Below are 22,587 nucleotides of genomic sequence, written 5' to 3' on the forward strand. Positions count from 1 at the left end.
CCTCGGCCTCCCAAAGTGCTGGTATTACAAGCATGAGCCACCACACCCGGCCTCTTTCTTTTTTTGGGACATGGTCTTGCAGTCATGGCTTGCTGCAGCCTCGACCTTCTGGGCTCAAGCTATTCTCCCAACTCAGCCTTCCAATTAGCTGGGACTATAGGTGCGTGCCACCACACCCAGCCAATGAAAAATTTTTTAATGTATAGAGATGGGGTCTTGCTATGTAGCCCAGGCTGGTCACAAACTCCTAGCCTCAAGTGATCCTCTTGCCTTGGACTGGAAGCCACTGCACCCAGCTCAGAGTGTTTCTCATTCTAACCTCAGGATCTTCTTTAGTCTCTTTGTTAATAGTTACGTCATTCTAGAGCCCCAGATTTTCCACAGAAAGAGGCATTTAGGAAGCTCCTCTCCTCGCCCTCTCCTTTCACTGTAGTCAGGCCTGACACTAGTATGTGAGGTTAGCCTCTCAAGAGAGCTATGGTCGTGATGTTGCATTTGCACATTTGTCATTGTTAGAAGTGAGTAGCCCTGTCCCTGGGGGGTGAATTGAAGCTCATTCATCTGGAGAAGACTGTTAGTGACAGGCACTCCTTCCTCCTCCCAGGCCTCCTGAAATAGGCAGTGTGCTCTTGTAGAACATTACTGCTTCAACAGTACACCAGAAATATTTTAAAGTAATGTTTTAAAATAAAGAACAAGTCTTCCATAACCTTTGTTTTGTTAGTGTTTGTAATCATGAAACAGAAAAGATGGTTTAACAGCCATTTCAGCCTTAGCCACACACTACCCTCATGTGTCTGATGTAGAGAGTACTTACGTAATCTTTTGCTTCTTTTTTAAAAATCTTTTGCTTCTTAATTTAAATATTTTTCTGAGTTTTAAGGATTCATAAGATTGAGAATATAGATTGAAATAAGATTGTGCTAGTAGTGACTGTCCTGGATCCAACATTCAAGTGGCCTCCTAAATGATTGGAATAGGCAGGGTGCTGGGCACCTCACCAGGGATCTTTGTTTTTTGTTTTTGTTTTTGAGACGGAGTCTCGCTCTGTCGCCCAGGCTGGAGTGCAGTGGCGTGATCTCGGCTCACTGCAAGCTCCGCCTCTCAGGTTCACGCCATTCTCCTGCCTCAGCCTCCCGAGTAGCTGGGACTACAGGCGCCTGCCACCACGCCCGGCTAATTTTTTTGTATTTTAGTAGAGACGGGGTTTCACCGTGTTAGCCAGGATGGTCTCGATCTCCTGACCTCATGATCCGCCCGCCTCGGCCTCCCAAAGTGCTGGGATTACAGGCATGAGCCACCGTGCCCGGCACACCAGCGATCTTTGTTAGTCACAAAATGCTAATTTTTTCAATGATCATCATCAGATTTTATGTTTGTTGTTCAAAATGTCGTCTTAAGGCAGTCAAGCAATAGAAGTTGTAGATTACTCTTCATGAACACATCTAATTCAAGCTTTCTCCTTCAATGAATATTTGTTTCCTTTTTTTTTAAGTCTTACATTTTACAAAATTTATCTTAGGTCATATTTTGCAGTGATTTTTTAAGCAAACAAATAGAAATCCCCAGTCATCTCTGTAGATTTGTCATCCTGAAAAGAAATGTCTCTCTGCTTGGGTCCAGATGACAGAGAAGGTGGAACTGTAAGCGTCAGGGAGTGTAAATGTTGCTTCTTTATGTGACTTTGAAGGACTCGTAAACATCAGAGATCTGACTTTCCAGTTCCTTTACATTTTTATGTTTAAATTGCACGTTAACTTCTTTTGTTTCTCCTTGTGTTTGGGCATTGCAGGATTCTGATAGTTAGCAGTCTTATAGAAAGCTGATAATCCTTAACTCTAGCACTACAAACAACTGCCGTAATAGTGTATAATTTTTCTGATGTGTTTATGTGCTTAAGTTGGGCGGAGGAGTGAAAATCAAAGGTTATTGCCATTGCCCTTGTTTACTCTAGCATTTAAATTCCCAGAAAGTGCCTCTGATATTCAACTGCCTACGCCTTTATCATTCATAACTCAGTTTGCAACTGGGGTAAAGATGTGTCTCAGTACCGTGTATTCAGTTGGGCCCAGATATTGCTAATGGAATTGGCAAGCCTGTTCATTTAGAAATATGGATAAGTGATCACAGCCTTAGCAGTCACTACGCAGTAACATTCCAGAGCTTCAGCAAAGGAAGTATGACACAACCTGGAAAGATTGTTCCTGGCCACGTGAGCTGTATCATTGAGATGGCTGGACGGGAAGGTAAAGATTTCGGTTCAAATTAAGCCGCATCAGCCAGGAGAGATTCAAGCTGTCAGTGTTTTTCAGAAACCAGTTGAAGGGCAGTTTTGCTTTTAACTATGAAACATAATCAGTTTCCTTTTCCACTTTCGATCATGATTGCCTTTGGTCCATCTTGATGTTGTCTTCATGTTATTTTTTTTTGTTTGAAAAATTGTCTGGTGTTCAAATAAAATTCATCTTGCCTTAAATTAAGCATCTATTCCCTGTCAAATGAGCATAGCACCTTAGAGTTTTTTATTTCCTTCCTTCAAGAACACTGCAAAACACATTTTTATTTGAGGATAACAACAGTTCTTTCCTGATGCCCTTGATTCTTCAGCTTTTCTCACCTTATTGCCCATACTAGAAGAACCTTTTTCTGAAGTTACTGTTCAGGCGGGTTAGAGGCCATGCAAAGCATGTGAGTTACAGGCCCTGGGATCTTTCAAGGTTTTGCCACCAACCTGCAATGTGATGTATGTTATGAGTCTGTATAGTTTGCTTTGTGTAGAGTTAAAAATGTGTCCTCATCTAAGTAAATAATCAGGCTGTGAGAAGGGAGGCACCCTTGGTGCCCTTGTCATCTGTTCCAGAATGGTCAGAGGTAGGGCCAGGTGTGTGTTTTTTCCTTAGCAGTCAAAAAAGAAAAATCTTTAAAGATTATTTTTTATGTTTATAGGTTGCCAACTTGGCCTGTTCCATCTCAAATAATGAAGAAGGTGTAAAGCTTGTTCGAATGTCTGCAAGCCAGTTAGAAGCCCTCTGTCCTCAGGTAAAGTACAACTGACACTGGTGACAGCATAACCAAATTAAATTTTGATTCAAGTGGAGATGAGGTTTATTTTGTTAAGTTTTGTTTTGTTTTTAGGATTTTAGATGGAAGTCTTGGGGACAGATCACTGACACAGAACCCACATAGTTTGGAATATTTTTTGTTTAACATTAAGTGACATTTGCACGGGAGATTACATGTTACTCCTGGCCCTTCATTGAAAATGCACAGTGGGCTGGGCACGGTGGCTCACGCCTGTAATCGCAGCACTTTGAGATCCCAAAGTGGATGGGTCAGTTGAGCCCAGGAATCTGAGACCAGCCTGGGCAACATAGCAAAACACCATCTCTTAAAAAAAAAAAATACATATTTTGGCCGGGCGCAGTGGCTCACGTCTGTAATCCCAGCACTTTGGGAGGCCGAGGCGGGCGGATCACGAGGTCAGGAGATCGAGACCATCCTGGCTAAAACGGTGAAACCCCGTCTCTACTAAAAAAAAAAAAAAAAATTAGGTGGGTGTGGTGGCAGGTGCCTGTAGTGCCAGCTACTCGGGAGGCTGAGGCAGCAGAATGGCGTGAACCCGGGAGGCGGAGCTTGCAGTGAGCTGAGATCGCACCACTACACTCCAGCCTGGGCGACAGAGCAAGACTCCGTCTCAAAAAAAAAAAAAAAATACATACATACATACATAAATACAAAAATTAGCCCAACATGATGGCGTGCACCTGTAGTCCCAGCCACTCAGGAGGCTATGGTGGGAGGCTGGCTTGAGCCTGGGAGGCAAAGGTTGCAGTGAGCCGAGATCACACCACTGCACTCCAGCCTTGGTGACAGAGTGAGACCTTGTCTTGGTGGGTTGAGGAAGGTATGGTGCCTTCCATTGCTGGAAAATACAGGGTGGCAGTGACCACAGTCTCCTTGAGGGAGAGTCTACACCCTCCTTGAGGGCCATTTGTGACATCTGGCCATCCTGGAACCATGAGAGTTACCTCACACTATTCACCTATATTCATTTTAATGGTCAGTATTTGGGTCTCTGTTTTGGAGGAAACCAAATTCACAAGCTAGTCTCTTTATTCTGTAGTGTCATAAAGCAGCCTTATGATACAGATAGTAACTTAATTTGGCCAGCTTCTGAAGTGAAAGCTCAAGAACTTGTCTCCATTTATAAAGGTATGTTGGAAGACTGGTGATGAAGCTGTGTTACTCATCTGGCCCTCTAGAAAGACTCTGAAGCACACATGACAGCGAATGCTTTTTAAGTGCCCAGTGTGTTGCCTGCTTCCTGTGAGAAGAGCTGAGTTTGTTTGTCTGGCCTGACACTCCTTGTCATTCCAGGGATTTCTAAGGAGTATAAGTGATGATTCAGTAGAAGAGGTTTCCTCTCCACTTTCCCATGTGTAAATTGCTCATGGCATACTCTGAGGACTTACCTCTCTTTACATGTCCTGCCAGAAGGCAGTGGCCACAAATAAAGGAGAGTAAGCAGAGGGACTGGAGAAATGAAATAGAGGTCATAGTGCAACCAATTTTAAAATATTCTGTGACTATTATTTGGCTTTTTTCATATAAATAATCCCTGACATTCAAGGTAGGCAACCAAAATAAGTAAAGCCTCTCTCGGTGGTTATTAATCTGGCATTCTCATTGGTACATAGGTTAGTAGGGCATTTGTTCTAACACCTAACCATGTGGATTAATTTGCCAATGAGAGTTGCTCTGCCTTAATATTACTGTGATGGACCCATTGTGAATTCACATCATCTGATAGACATTTTCCCAGTGTTAGTCCAGTCCTGAAATCTGCCAGTCATTGACAGCTGCATAGATATTTGCAATGGATCCAATCACCACATCCAGAAGGATCTTGGATGGCCAAGTTGTATGAGACAGATTTGAATTTGGATTCTTTCTTCAAGTTTGTTTGCCATTTACCCTATCAGCACTTTGTTTTTAATGTCTTTGGTTTTCCATTTGGTCTTGAAATGCTTGAAAAGCGACAATGCTTTCACAAATCTGTGGAAACAGATGGTAGCCTACACTGATCACACCTACCAAGAGTATTTATATAAATGATCTTAAAACCCAGAAAAAAAATCACACGGAGAGTCTAGTAGATCCTAATGAAAATGATGGTGTGCATAACCTGTGTGGCTAAGCCATGTCACATGGGTTTGAGTTAGCCATCAGAAAGCAACGTGTCTTCCTCTCCCTTGCAGTTTCATTTTTCCTACTAAAACAGATTTCAAGAGGAATAGGCTTTAGGCAGACAGTGCCCAGACCACACTTGGTACTGGGTATGTGTCCTGAAAAAAACCATGTTTTTTCAAGTGTGATTATTCTTCAGATTCTCACCTGGGCTCATTGCTACTCTTGCTCACAAACTGCTATGCACACAGGACTGGGCAGGTTCAGTAATGGCAAATAAAGTAGGTGTTTACAGACATGGTCACAGCAAACTGGGCATCATGTGCTTGATTTTCAGTAAGGCAGCTTTGACTTCACCCCAGCCCCGTTATTGCCAGATCCCTTCCTCCTCCTCCTTCTTACTTGTTTCTTCTTCTTTTTTCTTTTTTTGAGATGGAGTCTGACTCTGTCACCCAGGCTGGAGTGCAGTAGCATGATCTCTGCTCACTGCAGCCTCTGCCTCCCAGGTTCAAGTGATTCTCCTGCTGCAGCCTCCCAAATAGCTGGAATTACAGGCATGTGCCACCATGCCCAGCTAATTTTTGTATTTCTGGTAGAGACGGGGTTTCACCATGTTGCCCATGCTGGTCTTGAACTCCTGGCCTCAAGTGATGCCTGCTTTGGCCTCCAAAAGTGCTGGGATTACAGGCCTGAGCCACCACGCCCAGCCCCCTTCATTATTTTAAACAAAAATTCTGCAATTCAGATTTTTCTGTCATGTCTCAATTTTAAACAGTTGGTAACTAATTTAAAGTTTTTAAAATCTTTGAGGAGGATAACTCAGACTCTTCTGTGTGCTGCCTCTGGCCTGCTGTGGCCCGTGTGTTTCATGCTCAGAGGATCTCTCCTTCAAGGAAGCAAAGGGCTGTCCCTCGGAGGAAGAGGGCCTTGATTGTGGAGACCTCTGCCTCCTCTCTTGTGGGCAGTGATCACAAGCACCACGGATCCTGATTTTGAGGTATTCCCTTCCAAGGTCTAGGCAAGTTAATCAACATGTTAGGTAACTAGGGTAGTTAGTTAATTCACTAGGAGCTTAATTTGGTGTTTTAATATGCTGCAGCATGTAGCCAAACATTTATTATTTTAAAGCATGTGTTTCTTTATAGTAAGGCTACTGTTGACCTCTCTTCACAGTGTGGAAGAGGTGCTCAGTGTTTCTAGGATGTATTTTAGTGTTTTATGCCTCATGCCCAGGCTGCTGTACATAGGCAGCACTACAGTTTGGAGTTGGCTCCTATATGCTATTTTTAGTTTCTGGTGGGGAGAAATGACAGGTGGGACCATTAGAGGAGTTTTCATCCCCATGCCCCCCATCTGCCCTTTTTTTTTTCTTCTTCTTCTTCGAGACAGAGTCTTGCTCTGTCACCCAGGCTGGAGTGCAGTGGTGCAATCTCGGCTCACTGCAACCTCCGCCTCCAGGGTTCAAGCAATTCTCCTGTCCCAGCCTCCCAAGTAGCCAGGACTACAGGTGCCTGCCACCACGCCCGGCTAATTTTTGTATTTTTTAGTAGAGACGGGGTTTCACCTTGTTGGTCAGGTTGATCCCACCCTCCTTGGCCTCCCAAAGTGCTGGGATTACAGGCATGAGTCACCGTGCCCGGCCTTTCATCCCCATTTTAAAGTTTGCCCTATAGCAAATTAACTTTCGAGAGACATAGGAAAATCCATTCTACAGTACTCACTTTTTAGCAGTTAAACAACTTTAACTCGAAACATTTGAGATAGTAAAGTTGAGTTCAGGCCCTGTGCTCACATCTGTAATCCCAGCATTTTCAGAGGTCGAGGTCGGGGGATCATTTGAAGCCAGTATTTCAAGACCAGCCTGGGCAACAGAGCGAGACCCCATCTCCTAAAATAAAAGAATTGGCTGGGCATGATGGCGTGCACTTGTAGTCCCAGCTACTCAGGAGGCTGAAGCAGGAGGATCGCTTGAGCGCAGGAGGATTGCTTGAGTGCAGGAGTTCCAGGCTGCAGTGAGCTGTGATTATACCACTGCACTCCAGCCTGGGTGACAGAGTATGACCCCTTTGACCCCTTCTCTAAATATAATATCAAGTTGAGGAAGAAGTAATCTAAAAGTGGCTATATTTTGTTGGGAGAAGGAACCCACATTTTTTGGCGATTTGTTATCATTAAGAAAAGAGGAGGTAGGTCGGCTCTCTCTCTGCATTGCCTTCTACTTGGTGGCTACTTTCTCTCACTCTTTTCTCTGGAAAGGGACCTGCCTCCATCCGAGCAGAGCGCCCCGGTCTCACAAACTTTTACGAGGAAGCAGTTTACAAATTGGTTTGGGAAGAGACCAGAATCTGTACCCTTTGTATCCCAGGCATTATGTTTTGCTTGTGAATGTGCCCGTTTTAGTCTATAGTAGCTGCTTTAAATATTTTAATTTTTAAATTCAAAACCATTTGGTGTGCTGGTCAGGAAGAAGAAACAAAAACACAAAAACCCCAAACCTTGCAAACAGCAGCAGGTTTCTGACATTTTGAGTCTTTAAAATCAGAGGAGGGCATTTTGGAGATTATCTCACTCAATATTTTTTCTTAGTTCATTATGCAAGAATGAGCATTACACATTCGTATTAACATTAAGTTAATACAAATCTGGCACTTAAATGATTTATAATGCCTGGTTTAATGCATGGCTTTTCTTGGAAATTTACACAAAGGATGAATTAAGTATATGAAGCCTCTACTTATCTACATTTTTTTCTTTCCTCCCCCCCCACCCTTTTTTTTTTAAGAGACAGGTTTTCACTCTGTTACCCAGGCTAGAGTGCAGTGGTGCCATCATGAATCACTGTAGCCTTGACCTCCTAGGTTTAAGCAGTCCTTGCACCTCAGCCTCTGAGTAGCTGGGACCACAGGTGGACTCCACCACACTTGGCTAATTTAAAAAAATTTTTGTTTGCCCAGGCTGGTCTCAAACTCCTGAGGTCAGGTGATCCTCCCACCTGAGCCTCCCAAAGTGCTGGGATTTCAGCCTGTGAGCCACTGTGCCAGGTCTCTTTTTTCTTTTGGTATTTCTCACTCACTAAATTGAGAAGTTACTTCTGAAATTGTTCATTCTTCCTTCTGCCTCCCTAGATTTATCTTCCATATTGCTTCTTCTGTCATTGTGCTTATGGGAACCCTGATCATATTTGTGGCTGACATGCTTGACACACATCAAATAAGCATAAACTCAGGCTGGCCTGGCCCCTAGCTGGTGGGAAAATACATGGCCCTTAAAGGAGCACCCCATACATACAGGACGGGGCAGACCTGTGGCCTCAGCTGTCACTTAACCTATTATTTCACAATCATGGGACCATCTGTCTTTGAATCGCTTCACTTTTCCACTTTGGTATTCTCTAATCTGGTTTTTTACAAAGCAGTTTCACAGAGAACTCAAGGGAGATGCTTCTTACTAAAAGTTTCTCTGAGCATTTTCTGTATCCTCCCATCTCTACCCTTCTGTGCCTCCCACCCCTCCTTGACTGAGGTCTACAGGTACCAGCCCCCCAGAGGTGCTGTGCTCTTTTCATAAGGCTTGCCTGTTGCTTTGCTGATTTCTGTATCTTAAAATTGGAAAGTGTTTCCTACTTTTCTTTTCTTTTTTTTTTTTTTGGAAAAATCTGTGTATATTTGGTATTAGTTCTTTGTATGTTTGGGAGAATTTACCAGTGAAGCCTGGTAACTGTTAAACTCTAGCTGGGCCTGGAATTTGCTTTGTGGGAAGGTTTTTAATGATGACTTCAGTTTCTTTAATAGACAGGGATATTTAGGGTTTTTTTTATTCTTGAGTGAGCTTTGGTAATTTGTCTTTCATTAATTTTCTACTCTTTATTTTCTTCCTTCTGCTTGCTTTGGGTTTAATTTGCTCCTTTTCTAGTTTTAAAATTGGAAGCTTTAACTCATTGCCTTGAGACCTTCCTTCCTCCTTTTCTAAGGTAACATTTAAACATTTTAATACTATAAATTTCCCTCGAAGCACTGTTTTAGCTGCCCCACAAATTTTTATTATGATGTGTTAAATATGGTTAGGATGGGCAGGAAGGACTCACTGAGAAAGTGATGTATAAACAAAGACCTGAAGGAAATGACAGAGCAAACCACGGAGGATGTCTCAGGGGAGAGAGCTCCAGGCAGAGAGAACAGCAAGTGCAAAAGCTTGGAGGAAGGAGATCAGATATCTAAAACAAGTTTAGGGACTGCAGGGCCTTGGAGGCCTTGGTCGTAGGCCTTTGGCTTTTAATTTGAGATGGGAAACCATTGAAGGGTTTTGAGTAGAAGAGTGACATGAGCTTACTTAGGTTATAACAAGATCTCGGCCATGCGCAGTGCCTTACACCTATAATCTCAGCACTTTGGGAGGCCAAGACACAGTGACTACTTGAGCCCAGGAATTCTAGAACAGCCTGAGCAACATAGTGAGACCCTGTATCTATAAAAATAAAAAATTTGCCAGGCATGGTGGTGCAAGGCTACAGTCCTGGCTACATGGAAGGCCAAGGTGGGAGGATTGCTTGAATCCAGAGGTCGAGGGTATAGTGAGCCATGATTGTGCCCCTGCACTCCAGCCTGGGTGACAGAGTGAGACCCTGTCTCAAAAACAAAAAACCAAGATCTCTCTGACTTCTGTGAAGAGGGAAAGAAGCAGAGAGGCTCTTTAGGAAATTGCAGTACACAGAATAATGGCCTCCCAAACATGTCAATTTCCTAATTCCCTAAGCCCAGGAATGTATCACCTCACATGGCAAAGGGGACTCTGCAGGGATGAATAAATTAAGGATCTTTAGATGGAAAGATTATCCTAGATTATCCCAGTGGACCCCCCCAATATAATCATAAGTGTCCTTATATGAGGGAGGCAGGGGCATCAGAGGCAGAGAAGAAAATACAGTGATGGAAGCAGAGGCTGGCCACAAGTCAAGTAATGTGGGCAGCCTCAGGAATTTGGAGAAGTTAGGGGCTGGCTTTTTCACTAGAACCTCCAGAAGGAACACAGATTTGATGATAATGTTGTTGATTTTAGCTCTGTAAGACCCATTTCAGAATTCTGACGTCCAGAAACTGTAAGATAATAGATTTGTGTTGTTTTAAGCCACTACATTTGTGGTAATTTATTACAGAAGCAATAGTAGACTAAAATGGATGGTATTGTACTAATCCAGGCAAGAGTACAGTGGATATGGTGAGCACTGGTTAGAGTCTGGATATATTTTGAAGGTGAACTTTACTGAAGGATTAGATGTGAGGTGAGAGAGAAAAAGAGTCAGGGAATATAACACAGTTTGGAGCCTAAGCAGCTGGAAGGACGGAGTTCCCATTTATTTTGGTAAGGAAAGATGGTTTGGGGAAAGAGATAAGTTTTGGACATGTTAATTTTGAGGTGCCTATTAGACATGCAAGATGCATGTCATGTTGAGGGCAGAGGTCTAAACAGGATGTGTAAATGTGAGACATCACCAAGGGAGTGAGTCTACGTGAAGGAAAGGTCTGGGAGTGGAACTGGGGTCCCTAACATTGAGAGTTTCAGGAGGTGAGCAGTGGCCAGCACAGGAGCCTGAGGAAGCACTGTCAGGACCAGAGCCCCAGAAGCTGACTGTGTCTTAGAAGCCAAGTGAAAGAAAAAAAAGCGGGGGAGTTTCTAGGAAAAGATTAGATGAGATTGCCCAGGGGTGGGAAGAGTAGAAAGAGGAGAGAAGGCAGCATAGGACTGAGCTTTGATGAAATCCCAGCACCTTAGAAGAAGATGAGAGAGCAAAGGAGACAAAGACAAAATAGCCAGAATGATGGAAACAAAACGGAAATAGTGTTTGAGAAAATCCAACATCCATTCCTGATAGAACACTTTACAAACTAGGAAAAGGAGGGAACTTCCTTAGCCTGATAAAGAATCTCCATGAACAGTTGATAGCTAACATTATACTTAATGGTAAAAACTGAATGCTTTCCCTGTATGATCAGAAATAGGACAAGGACGTCCACCCTTGCCACCCTTATGTCACACTGTACTGGGGCTCAAGCCAACAACAGCATTTTAAAAGTTACGATCAGTACAGTGATTGTGCCTAGTTGGGGGCTCCTTGCAAATTTAATAGTAACATGAATTTCCATTTTTAAAATTATAAGTAAGAGTAAACTCCCCCCAACCAATAGCTGTTTTCTCATCATTTACACTTTACCTTAAGTAAGTGGTCCATTCCTGTCCCTGTTTTTCTACTGCTGTTTTGGTGTTTTCCTTATTGATTTACCTAATACTGTATATTTAATCTGTAATATATATTTAAATACAGACGTACATAATTGAATTTATAGGTTGACGTCTCCCATTGTTATTTTGAAATAGAGTTTTCTAAGACATAAATATTGTGACTAATGGTGACTTAGTATATATGGCGACTTAGTATATAACTGAAGTGACTTTTTTTTTTTAACTTTCGTTCAGTTTTTTTTTGTTTGTTTTTGTTTTTTAACTTTCATTCAGTTTCGTTGAAACTGTTCGTTTCTTTACAGATTTAACCTTTACATATTTCGTATGAAATGCTTTGTGAGAGATCTGACCCTCCCTTCATTTTGTATTCTGTTTTTTTTTCCTGGCATATAGAAAGGCTGTTGGTTTTTACTATTTTATATTGTCTTTAGTTACATTAATGAACTTTTATTCTAAGAGTTTTTTCAGGCCAGGTGCTGTGGCTCACATCACTAATCCCAGCACCTTGACCACCTGAGGTTGGGAGTTCCAGACCAGCCTGACCAATATGGTGAAACCTCATCTCTAATAAAAATACAAAAATTAGCCAGGTGTGGTGGCACACACCTGTAATCCCAGCTACTCAGGAGGCTGAAGTGGGAGAATCACTTGAACCCGGGAGGCGGAGGTTGCAGTGAGCTGAGATTATGCCACTGCACTCCAGCCTGGGCGATAGAGGGAGACCCTGTCTCAAAAAAAAAAAAAAAATTCAGTTGGTGTACTTCAATTTTCTGTGTAATTTGCATTGGAATATGTGATTTTTCTCATTTTTCTAACAGTTTTTCCTATTATTTTCATTTCTCACCTTATTTCTTTGGCTAGAAAGTCCATTATATTATTATTTAACCAATGGTGACAGTAAGTATTCCAATTAATAACATCTTGATTTTTTAAGGTAAATGATTTTATAGTTTCACAGCTCAGTGTCATGTTGGATGATTAAAGTAGCATGTTAAGGACATATCTATATATTTTTTTAAAGACAGGGTCTCACGGTTACTCAGGCTGGAGTGCAGTGGCATGATCATGGCTTACTGCAGCCCTTGGCATCCTGGGTTTAGGCAATCCCCCCACCTCGGCCTCCCAGAGTGCTGGGATTACAGGCGTGAGCCACTGTGCTCAGCCAGGACACCTCTTTCTATTCCAAATTTAGTAAGAGTAATCAGAAATGAGTATTTAATATTATCAGCTGTCTTTTGTACACAATTTTGTAATCAAAATGAGAAAACTAACCTTAGGCAAGGTGTTTCCCCTATTATACTGTATGCGATATATTACAAAGAAAGCATTTTTCCCTTTGTAGTGAAAAATAAGTAAAACGTGTAATTAATTCCCTGCCCATGTTTACTTGGCTCTCTTAGGAAACATTTTCACTAGCCAAATATTCTTACAGTGTATAGCTCCACTCTGATACATGGATACATTATTGAATTAATGAGTTAATTAATGAAGAAAGTGGTCTTACAATGGTGAACACATGTAGTGGATAAGGAATGACAGGAAGGAATAAGTCTTTTGGATGAAAATGTGGGAGACCACAGCATAACGTGAGAAAAACAAGGATCTCTTCTTCCAAATTATTGCCTAAACCCAGGCACTTATGGAAGTGTTGGGCTATTAATAGTTCATAAACTGGGATGGCTTAGTTCCCTGTGCCTGTGAATCTATAATTGACAGTCTGATAATCTACCAGTTCTAAGTATTAAGGAGGGAAGAGGAATAGCGGCACCAATCTAGTGGGCCTGAGTCATCTTTAGTCTGTTTTCACCTCCAGCCTTTGGAGGGCTAAGTTACAACATTCTTGAATACCCCTCCAATAAATTGGGAATTACACCCATGATCCAAAGCATCTGAAAAATCACCCCAGACTCCTCCACTCAGGGCTGCCCCCACACTCCTGCCTCATCCAGGTCCAGCAGTTTCCTCTTGTCTTTGCTTCCTTCCCAAGTTGCATGATTATAAACACATTTACTGGGCCGGGCGCAGTGGCTCCTGCCTGTAATCCCAGCACTTTGGGAGGCCGAGGCGGGTGGATCACAAGGTCAGGAGATCGAGACCATCCTGGCTAACACGATAAAACCCCATCTCTACCAAAAATACAAAAAACTAGCCAGATGTGGTGGCGGGTGCCTGTAGTCCCAGTTATTCAGGAGGCTGAGGCAGAAGAATCACTTCAACCTGGGAGGTGGAGGTTGCAGTGAGCTGACATTGCGCCACTGCACTCCAGCCTGGGCAACAGAGGGAGACTCTGTCTCTAAAATAAAATAAAATAAAATAAAATAAATACATTTACTTCTAATAACCCATAAGCACCTTGTACCTAGGAATCCTACTAATTATCCTCTCAGCGCATTTTCATACTACTCTCATTATTCACTTATTCAATGAATACAGCCGAAGGATCTGAATAGACATCTCTTCAAAGAATATAAACAAATGGACAATAAACATATGAACGGTACCTGACATCATCAGCTATCAGGATGGTGGTCACTTCAGATCCACTAGCATGGCTAGAATTAACCAAAAAGGGGGAAAATAATAAGTGTTAGGGAAGATGTAGGGCACTGTAACCCTCATACACACTGGTGGGATGTAAAATGGTGCAGCCACTTTGGAAAAAGGTAAAGCAGCTTCTCAAAAGTTTAAGCACAAAGTTTACTATATTTCCCAGCAGTTCTACTCCGTTCCCAGAGAAGTAAAAACACAGAAACGTGTATGAGCGTTCATAGCAACATGATTCATAATAGTCAAAGAGTGGCAATAATTCAAATGTTCATTAACTGATGAATGGCTAAGTAAAATGTGGCATGGTAATATAACAGAATCTTATTCATCAACAAAAGGGAACAAAGTACTGGTACATGCTACACATGAGTGAACTTTGAAAACATTATGTTAGGCCAGGAGCAGTGGCTCATGCCTGTAATCCCAGCACTTTGGGAGGTGGTCAGGAGTTCAAGACCGGTGTGGCTAGCATGGTGAAAACCCGTCTCTACTAAAAATACATAAATTAGCCTGGCGTGGTGGCACACACCTGTAATCCCAGCTACTTGGGAGGCTAAGACACAAGAATCGCTTGAGCCTGGGAGAGGGAGGTTGCAGTGAGCTGAGATCGCGCCACTGCTCTCCAGCCTGGGCGACAGAGAAAGACTCAGTCTCAAAAAGAAACACACACACACACTAAGTGAAAAAAGCAAGTTGCAAAAGTCCACATGTTACATGATTCCATTTATCTGAAATATCCAGAACAGACAAATCCATAGAGATAGAAAGTAAATTAGTGGTTGCAAAAAAAAAAAAAAAAAGGGGGGTAAGGAGAGTTATGGGAAATGGCTGCTAATGGATATGGATGGGGTTTCTTTTTGGAGTGATGAAAATGTTCTAAAACTGAATGTGGTGAATGTTGAACAACTGCAAATATACTTTAAAAAACCAATGACATTGTGTCCTTTAAATGGGTGAATTGTAGATAGGTGAATTTTATCTCAATAAAGCTGTTTTTTGTCTTTTTTTTTTGGAGACAGAGTCGTCCTGTTTGTCCAGGCTGGTCTCGAACTCCTGGGCTCAAGCAGTCCTCCTGCCTCAGCCTCCCAAAGTGCTGGGATTACGAGCTTGAGCCACCACGCCCAGCTTGTTTGTCTTTTTGAGGTGGAGTCTCACTGTGTTGCCCAAGCTGGAGTGCAGTGGTGTGATCACAGCTCACTGCACCCTTGACCTCCTGGGCTCAAGCAGTGTTCCCACTTTGGCCTCTCAAGTAGCTGGGACTACAGGTGTGTGCCACCATGCCCAGCTCATTTTCTTTATTGTTTATAGAGATGGGGTCTCACTATGTTATCCAGGCTTTAAAATTAATATTTATTTATTTTTATTTATTATTATTATTATTATTATTATTATTTTTTGAGACAAGTTTCACTCTTGTTGCCCAGGCTGGAGTGCAATGGCATGATCTCAGCTCATCACAGCCTCCACCTCCTGGGTTCAAGTGATTCTCCTGCCTCAGCCTCCTGAGTAGCTGGAATTACAGGCGTGTGCCACCACACCCGGCCAATTTTGTATTTTTAGTAGAGACGGGGTTTCACCATGTTGGTCAGGCTGGTCTCGAACTCCAGACCTCAGGTGATTTGACCGCCTTGGCCTCCCAAGTGTTGGGATTACAGGCGTGAGCCACCACACCTGGCCTAAAATTATTTTTAAACCTTAATAGATTATACATTTTTTGAGCAGTTTTTTGTCAAATATGACTCCATTAAAAAGAAAATGAAAAATACTTATGCTTAGATGCAATGTATTTTTCATGAATACATTTTGATAATGTATTGAGAACCTGAAATGCCACATTTTTATCACAAGATATTTGTAGTGATGGATAACCAGAACAACCCAGACATCCTACAATAGGAGAATAACAGTGTGTCCATAACATAGAATAATATACTTAGTGTTTTAAACATATATTTAATGATATGGAGAAGCATTTAAAATAAGAATCAGTATAGTCCATTTTAAGTGGCATATAATTCTAATTGTGTATTTTTTGATGTGGCTATATATGTGTCTATATGAGGAGAAAAAAGCCTAGAATTTAGTGTCACTGAAAATGGTAGGCTTGCCACCATGAATGAAGCTAGTACAGTTTTTATTTGTTTTATCATTGTCTATAGTTTGGAAATAAAATATGTATTACTTCAACTTCACCATATAAAACTTACTGTTTTACACTCTTCCCCTTCATCTTTGTGATAGTTAGGATAGAGCATGTGGTGTGATGTCTCCTAGTGAAATGCATGTAAGACAAAGCCATGACTCTGAAAAAGAGTAAACAGTGAAGTTTAATATCTTTTGCAGGTTATTAATGCTGCATTGGCTTTAGCAGCAAAACCACAGAGTAAACTGGCCCAAGAGAACATGGATCTTTTTAAAGAACAATGGGAGAAACAAGTCCGTGTTCTCACAGATGCTGTCGATGACATTACTTCCATTGATGACTTCTTGGCTGTCTCAGGTAATGAGCTGGTTCCCCAGAGAAGTATGTGAAGATGTTCATAATTACTTTTGTCTAAGTTGTATTAATGGGCAAACACTCCTGTGTCTTGGCAGGTAAATTATTCTAACAATAATATTGTGCTGGTTTTCATTTTAATATTAAAAAAGCTATCAGCTACAGGGTTTTCAAGTGACAGCTTCTCAGCTACTAGGAAGTAGCTGGGGTTGGAGATGTTTCCCTTGATAGGGCTGGTCTGAATCCTAGGAGCATGAATTAGAAACCTGGCTGGCAAAGGCTTATCCCTGCTTGTATAGAGTGAGGTCTTTCAACTGGGACCGGTAGAACACCAGGACCATCCATCCCTCTTGCTGCCATTGTGTTTAGAAAAAACATTGATCTGTGTCTTGGTGGAGACTGTGGTTATTTGTTATCAGCCTATGAAACTTAGGAGAAGAAGGGATTCTCAACACCATCACCTTTAGTTTCTTTTTAAAAATAATTTCTTCCCTTCTTGGAAAGCCTCTCTTCTGTCTCTCAGAAATGATCATAGTCATAGTTTATCTGCCTACTTTTCCAAAGACTTTCTGTCTGCATGATGCACAGATAGAAAACAGAGAGGAAATATTTAAGTGCCATTTAATTATGAACTTGAAAAAATAAATCTGGGTAATTCACCTCACAAAAACAGTTGATTTCATTATATAAACATAAACTGGTAATGACTTAGTAAATTGCATTCATATAGAAAATGTCTGTCAAATGCAATTCAGTGTTTATCACACAGAGATAAATTTCAATCCCATCTTCTTAGAGTTGAGTAACTATAAATGCATTGTCCATTTAACGGGACCTCTGTTGCCCTTGGCTGCATGGCTTGCTCTCTGAAAGTGCCAGACTTCCTGAGGCCAGTGGCTGTGGGCAGAATCAGTGGCTAAGTTTTTGTAGGGCTGAAACTACCTGTCACCCCAGGGAACCACGGGCTAGAACGTGGCAGTAGGGCTTGAAACAGAAGCGGGGCTTAAGTACATGCACAGCACAGTCCTCCAGCAGTGACCTATATAAGGGTGACTGTGTGTTCTGCATACCAATGCCTCCCTATCTTCACACTCTCTCCTTAGGATGGGTAGCCTTGGCTTAACTTGAGAAACTGGGGAGCAAGCGATCTGTAAACTGCAAAAAGTAGGGGGTAAACCATGTTGCTGCAGGACTGCCAAATTGCAGGTGTTGGTACTTTAAAACAAAAATCTCATTTGCAAGCACATCTTTGCAGGTGCCAGAAATGCAGCAATGGCTTTTTTGGGAAATCTTGGCCTTCTGTTGTTTTTCCCAATGAAGTACTGAATTATTCTTTTTCATCGGTTTAGAGAAAAACATTCCACCTTCACAGCACACTTTTAAGCAAACAACAAATTCTGAAATCTAAATGCAAAGCCCCCTTCCGGATAAATACTACATTCTTAAAGTTACTTTTTTGAGATTAGGTTGGGTATGTCTCAGGCTTGGTCTCAAGGGATTTTCAGTCCTCCTTACAGCCAAATAAAATGTAACAGCATCAGATGTCCCTCATGCACCATTCGTCAAATCAGTGAAGAAAAGGGATTCTGCAGCAGCATTTAGTGGATTCTAGGCAATATCTTTAGGGCATATGACATAAAAGAATGGAAAAGAGAAATCAAATTCTTTTAACAGATACACTGTTGTCTGGTGAGTGTGTTCAGTTTTTATGCAAATGTATGAGAGTATAAGAGGGATTGATTTGATGGAAAGGAGTTTAGACAGTTTCTATTTAGCAAATAAAATCATGGAACAATTCTTTCAGTCAAAGGTGGTGGTGTTTTCAGAGCATCTGAATTTTAGAAGTCTACCTGGTGTGTTTTTCTGATGTTCTGTCACAGCCCTGCTTAGGAATGTTACGTAATTAAATCATTAATAGGGCAAGGCCTTTCTTCATAACTCCTCTGATTTATATAATATGCGGAGACAAGCAGCAGATGCCTGTGCAGGTTTCTACTGGGATGACCAGTTAATTTTCAGCATTCAGACTCCTTTATGTTCTTATGTACATCCCTTACCCATGGTAGCTTTGGCAATTTTTTTTTTTTTTTTTTTTTTTTTTTTTTTTTTTTTTTGAGACGGAGCTTTGCTCTTGTTGCCTAGGCTGGAGTGCAATGGTGGGATCTCGGCTCACTGCAACCTCTGCCTCCCGGTAGTTCAAGCAATTCTCCTGCCTCAGCCTCCCGAGTAGCTGGGATTACAGGTGCTTGCCACCATGCCTGGCTAATTTTTTGTATTTTTAGGAGAGACAAGGTTTCACCATGTTGGCCAGGCTTGTCTCAAACTCCTGACCTCAGGTGATCCACCCGCTTCAGCCTCCCAAAGTGCTAGGATTACAGGCATGAGCCACCGTGCCCGGTCTAGGTGTCGCACTTTTTATTTCGGGGGACTAGAGATATTTCCCCATCGCACCTGACACACAGCCTAGGCAGGTGTCATCTGCAGCAGTCACGGGCAGTATTTAGATGGGAAGCCACATCTTGGCCCTGACCTGACCCTGCCACATTTGCCAATGTCCCCTGGCCCTAAAGCATAGTGGTGCTTTGGTGGACCCATAGTGAGATGGGCTTGTTTTTGAGTAGGGGGCTGCCTGGCAAGGGCCCAGCACAGGATCTGGCTTTTGAGGTAGGTGGGCTTCATAGCTTTTACTAAATGAACAGCAGGGATGCACCCTGACTTCTTGGAGTGGTTGTTTTCTACTGTCTCCTGGGGCTTGAGGCCCTTTGGTACAGAGTGAGAGGTTTTATGTAGTATTTGCATTTGTGATTTTCCACCATCAAATTCTCTTACACTCCATGGGGCCTGGATATTGGCTATAGCGCTGTCCAGTCACTGAGAACCTGTCCAAGAGGAAATCGTTTATGGAGTAGGGCTTCAGCTCCTTTGTTCTGGATATTCTGCCCCATTGGCTCCAGAAATTCCCTCATACTTAGAACAAGTCATGTCCTGATTTGTGGCTCAAAAAGTAATGGTCATCTTGTGTATAACCTGGTGCAGCCACCAAGACCCCGATGCCAGCATTTTATGAGGCTGTAGGGCGGGGGGAACTTTGATCATTGTCAAATATGTGACAGTCGCACTTGCATAGAAAAAGAGGAATATGCATGATAACCTCCAGGGAGGAGGGGTAGGGTCTCCTCACCCCCAAGCTATTCTATTCCAAATGCTGCCTTGTAAATATTGGAGATGGTTTAAGATGCTGGCATTCAGCAGACCAAGAATATATTTATATTGACCAATCCCTTAAGGAGAGTGGTTTGAAATTCATCAAAGTGATAAAGACTCTCTGAATTTCACTTGGATTGTATTTGATAAACGTTTTCCATGGAAATGTTATTGATTTCCATTCTCTGTGCTTACATGTTGCAGTTTTGGCTCCCTTTTTTTTGAAGATGCAAGTGGTTGCTTAGAGAAGCTCTAATTGGGTTTATTAAATTTTTTACTAAATGCTCTTAGAAACAATATATATGCATTAAATGCTTTGGAGCAACACTTGGAGTGGTAATTTGTACTCTCCTTCATTAACTGTCAGTGTCCAAAGCATTTGGTCTGATTGGGAGGTCATTAAATACCTAATTATTATTGTACCTAAATGTTGGTTTTGTGTTTAATAGCAGAAATGCTAAACTATGGACAGTTTCTCTCTTTGGAGGAAGTGGTGAAGTTAGATTAGTGGTGATTTTTTTTTTTTTTTTTTTGAGATGGAGTCTTGCTCTGTCACCAGGCTGGAATGCAGTGGCATGATCTCGGCTCACTGCAGTCTCTGCCTCCCAGGTTCAAGCGATTCTCCTGCCTGAGCCTCCTCAGTAGCTGGGATTACAGGTGCCTGTCACCACACCCACCTAATTTCTGTATTTTTAGTAGAGACAGGGTTTCACCATGTTGGCCAGGATGGTCCCGATCTCCTGACCTCGTGATCTGCCCGCCCTCAGCCTCCCAAAGTGCTGGGATTACAGGCATGAGCCACCATGTAATCAAAAATCACCTGGCCGGTGATTTTTTTTTTTTTAAAGCCTACTATATAGTTTACATGGCAAGCCATCAGAATAGTTCATGTCACAGGGTAAATCCTCTACATAAAGTATGAAACATTGTTTTCATTTTCTTTGTGTGCAGCAGCCCTGCATACGCTGCATGCCATAAAGATACCCAGGGCAGAGGGTACAAAGAAGAGGCTCTATTGCTACACGTTGTAGACTGACGTTCTGACATCTTTTATGGAGAATGCCAGTTGGCATGGTTCCTGGGGGGCAATTAGGTACCATACTTCTACTTTAAACATATATGCTTTTTAACTCAGCGATCTAATTGCTAGACATTTTCTCTAGGGGAGTGTCACAAATATTTGCCAAAATACCTGTATAAGGATGTTTTCTTCAACCAGAATGTCTAAGGAAAGACTGAATAAGTGAATTATAGCCCCTCCATCTATTCAGTAGGGTACTATGCAGCCATTAAAATGGATGAGGTAGATCTGTAGGGCCAGACCTAGAAAGGTTTTCAAGTGAAAAAGATACAATAGTGTCCATAATATAATTCCTTTTATATTCATTTACATATAGTTGTCTATATTTTGTATGGACTGTTACATGTATGGGTATGAATTTTTTTCTATTAGAAGCACACCTATAAATAATGTATTGAACAGTTGTTCATGGGTACAGATTGTTGTGTCTACTCATAGTGGACCTATGCTGTTTCCTTAGCTAAAATGATGTATGGTTTCAGTTAGTGTGGGCAGAGCCTGTCCCCCTCTGTTGAACAGTGGACTCGCACCTCCCCCCATCAGGTTCAGTTGTGGAGAGCAGGCTGGGTGCTCTGTCCTGGGTGTGTGGTAGCCTCAGCGAGGCTGGGGCTTTCCTAGAGACAAGTGTTTCATGAGGGTAGAGAATATTACTTTGGTCAGCTTCCTGAAGTGGGGAATATTACTCTAAAAAATGGCATACTCTTTCCTGGTTTAGGTTCATCTAGAAGGCGGCCAGGATGAATTCAAGAAAGTCTAAATGGATTAAAAAAAAAAAAAAACGTAGAGGTATCTAGACAAAGGTTAAAAAATCCTTGGTGGAAGTTTGGGTCACTTTGTTTAATGAACGGAAAGGAATGCCATACTTCATTGATTCTGAAATAGGGATGAGTCTTAAAATCAATGATATGAGAAAACACTGGTTCTTAGTTTTGCTGTCAACATGATTTCTTTCCATTTTATTCGTTTCCTTTCCTTAGCAATGCAAGTCTCATCTTAACGGTATTGTGTTAGATCCAGTAAAGCAGCAGTTTTTAACCCAAGACCTTGTATGGTAGTCCTGCTCAGTACATTTGTTTAGTTTGAATTATTAGAGTTTATATATTTTAAAAATGCTTGTGATGGGCTCCAAATCCATTTATTCTTGTAATTGGTTTAAATATCCCTCTTAAAATGTGTTTATGTTAGAAGTTTAATATGTTTACTCTTTTCATTAGTTCAGTGGTATAAACCCTGGCAAGTCTCATAATTTGTAATTAATAGAGACCAAAATATGGTCTTAACTATATTGCAGTAATCTAGTTTTCCCTTCTCTAATAAGAATTCTTACTGTTTCCTGGCCTTCCCTGGAAAGGTGTTTTTTGTTTGTTTTGGCTTTTGTTTTTGAGACGGAGTCTCACTCTGTTGCCCAGGCTGGAATGCAGTGGCGCAATCTTGGCTCACTGCAACCTCCGCCTCCTGGGTTCAAGCCATCCTCCTGCCTCAGCCTCTAGATCTGTATCATCCACTTTAATGGCTGCATAGTTCCCATAATTCATTTATCCACCCTTCTCTTGGACATTTTGGTTGCTTTCACGTTGTTACTACAGGTGAGTTCGAGCAAACCCTTTGTGGTGGGGTTCCTAAAAATTTATAGTGTCAGGCTTTTTGCTTTGAGGAAAAATAGTTTTGGTGTGTTGCCCAAATTCAGCTGTATGACTGTTAGGAGCCACCTATCAGCTTCATAGGAGTCAGGGGTTTTCACCTCTAGGGGACCCTTCAAATATCACAATAAGCCCATCTGTGTACCATGAAGAGGGTTATTAAATAGTTCATCTCACACCTCAGGGTCCTCTAG

General features: G+C 41.8%; 1 protein-coding gene across 5 annotated transcripts in view; it reads left to right on the plus strand.

Moving 5' to 3' along the window:
• The window catches only part of CTNNA1 (catenin alpha 1), a 177,615-nt gene that overhangs the window by 143,937 nt on the left and 11,091 nt on the right, over positions 1-22,587 (plus strand). For all 5 annotated transcript variants that reach the window (XM_009449743.4, XM_016953900.3, XM_054685210.2 and 2 more), the window contains 2 exons: positions 2,947-3,039; positions 16,315-16,471. In XM_009449743.4, the coding sequence (XP_009448018.1) occupies positions 2,947-3,039; positions 16,315-16,471 (250 nt within the window). The remainder of the gene's footprint in view (positions 1-2,946; positions 3,040-16,314; positions 16,472-22,587) is intronic.

This window comes from Pan troglodytes, chromosome 4 (assembly GCF_028858775.2).
Source record: "Pan troglodytes isolate AG18354 chromosome 4, NHGRI_mPanTro3-v2.0_pri, whole genome shotgun sequence".
NCBI lineage: Eukaryota > Metazoa > Chordata > Mammalia > Primates > Hominidae > Pan > Pan troglodytes.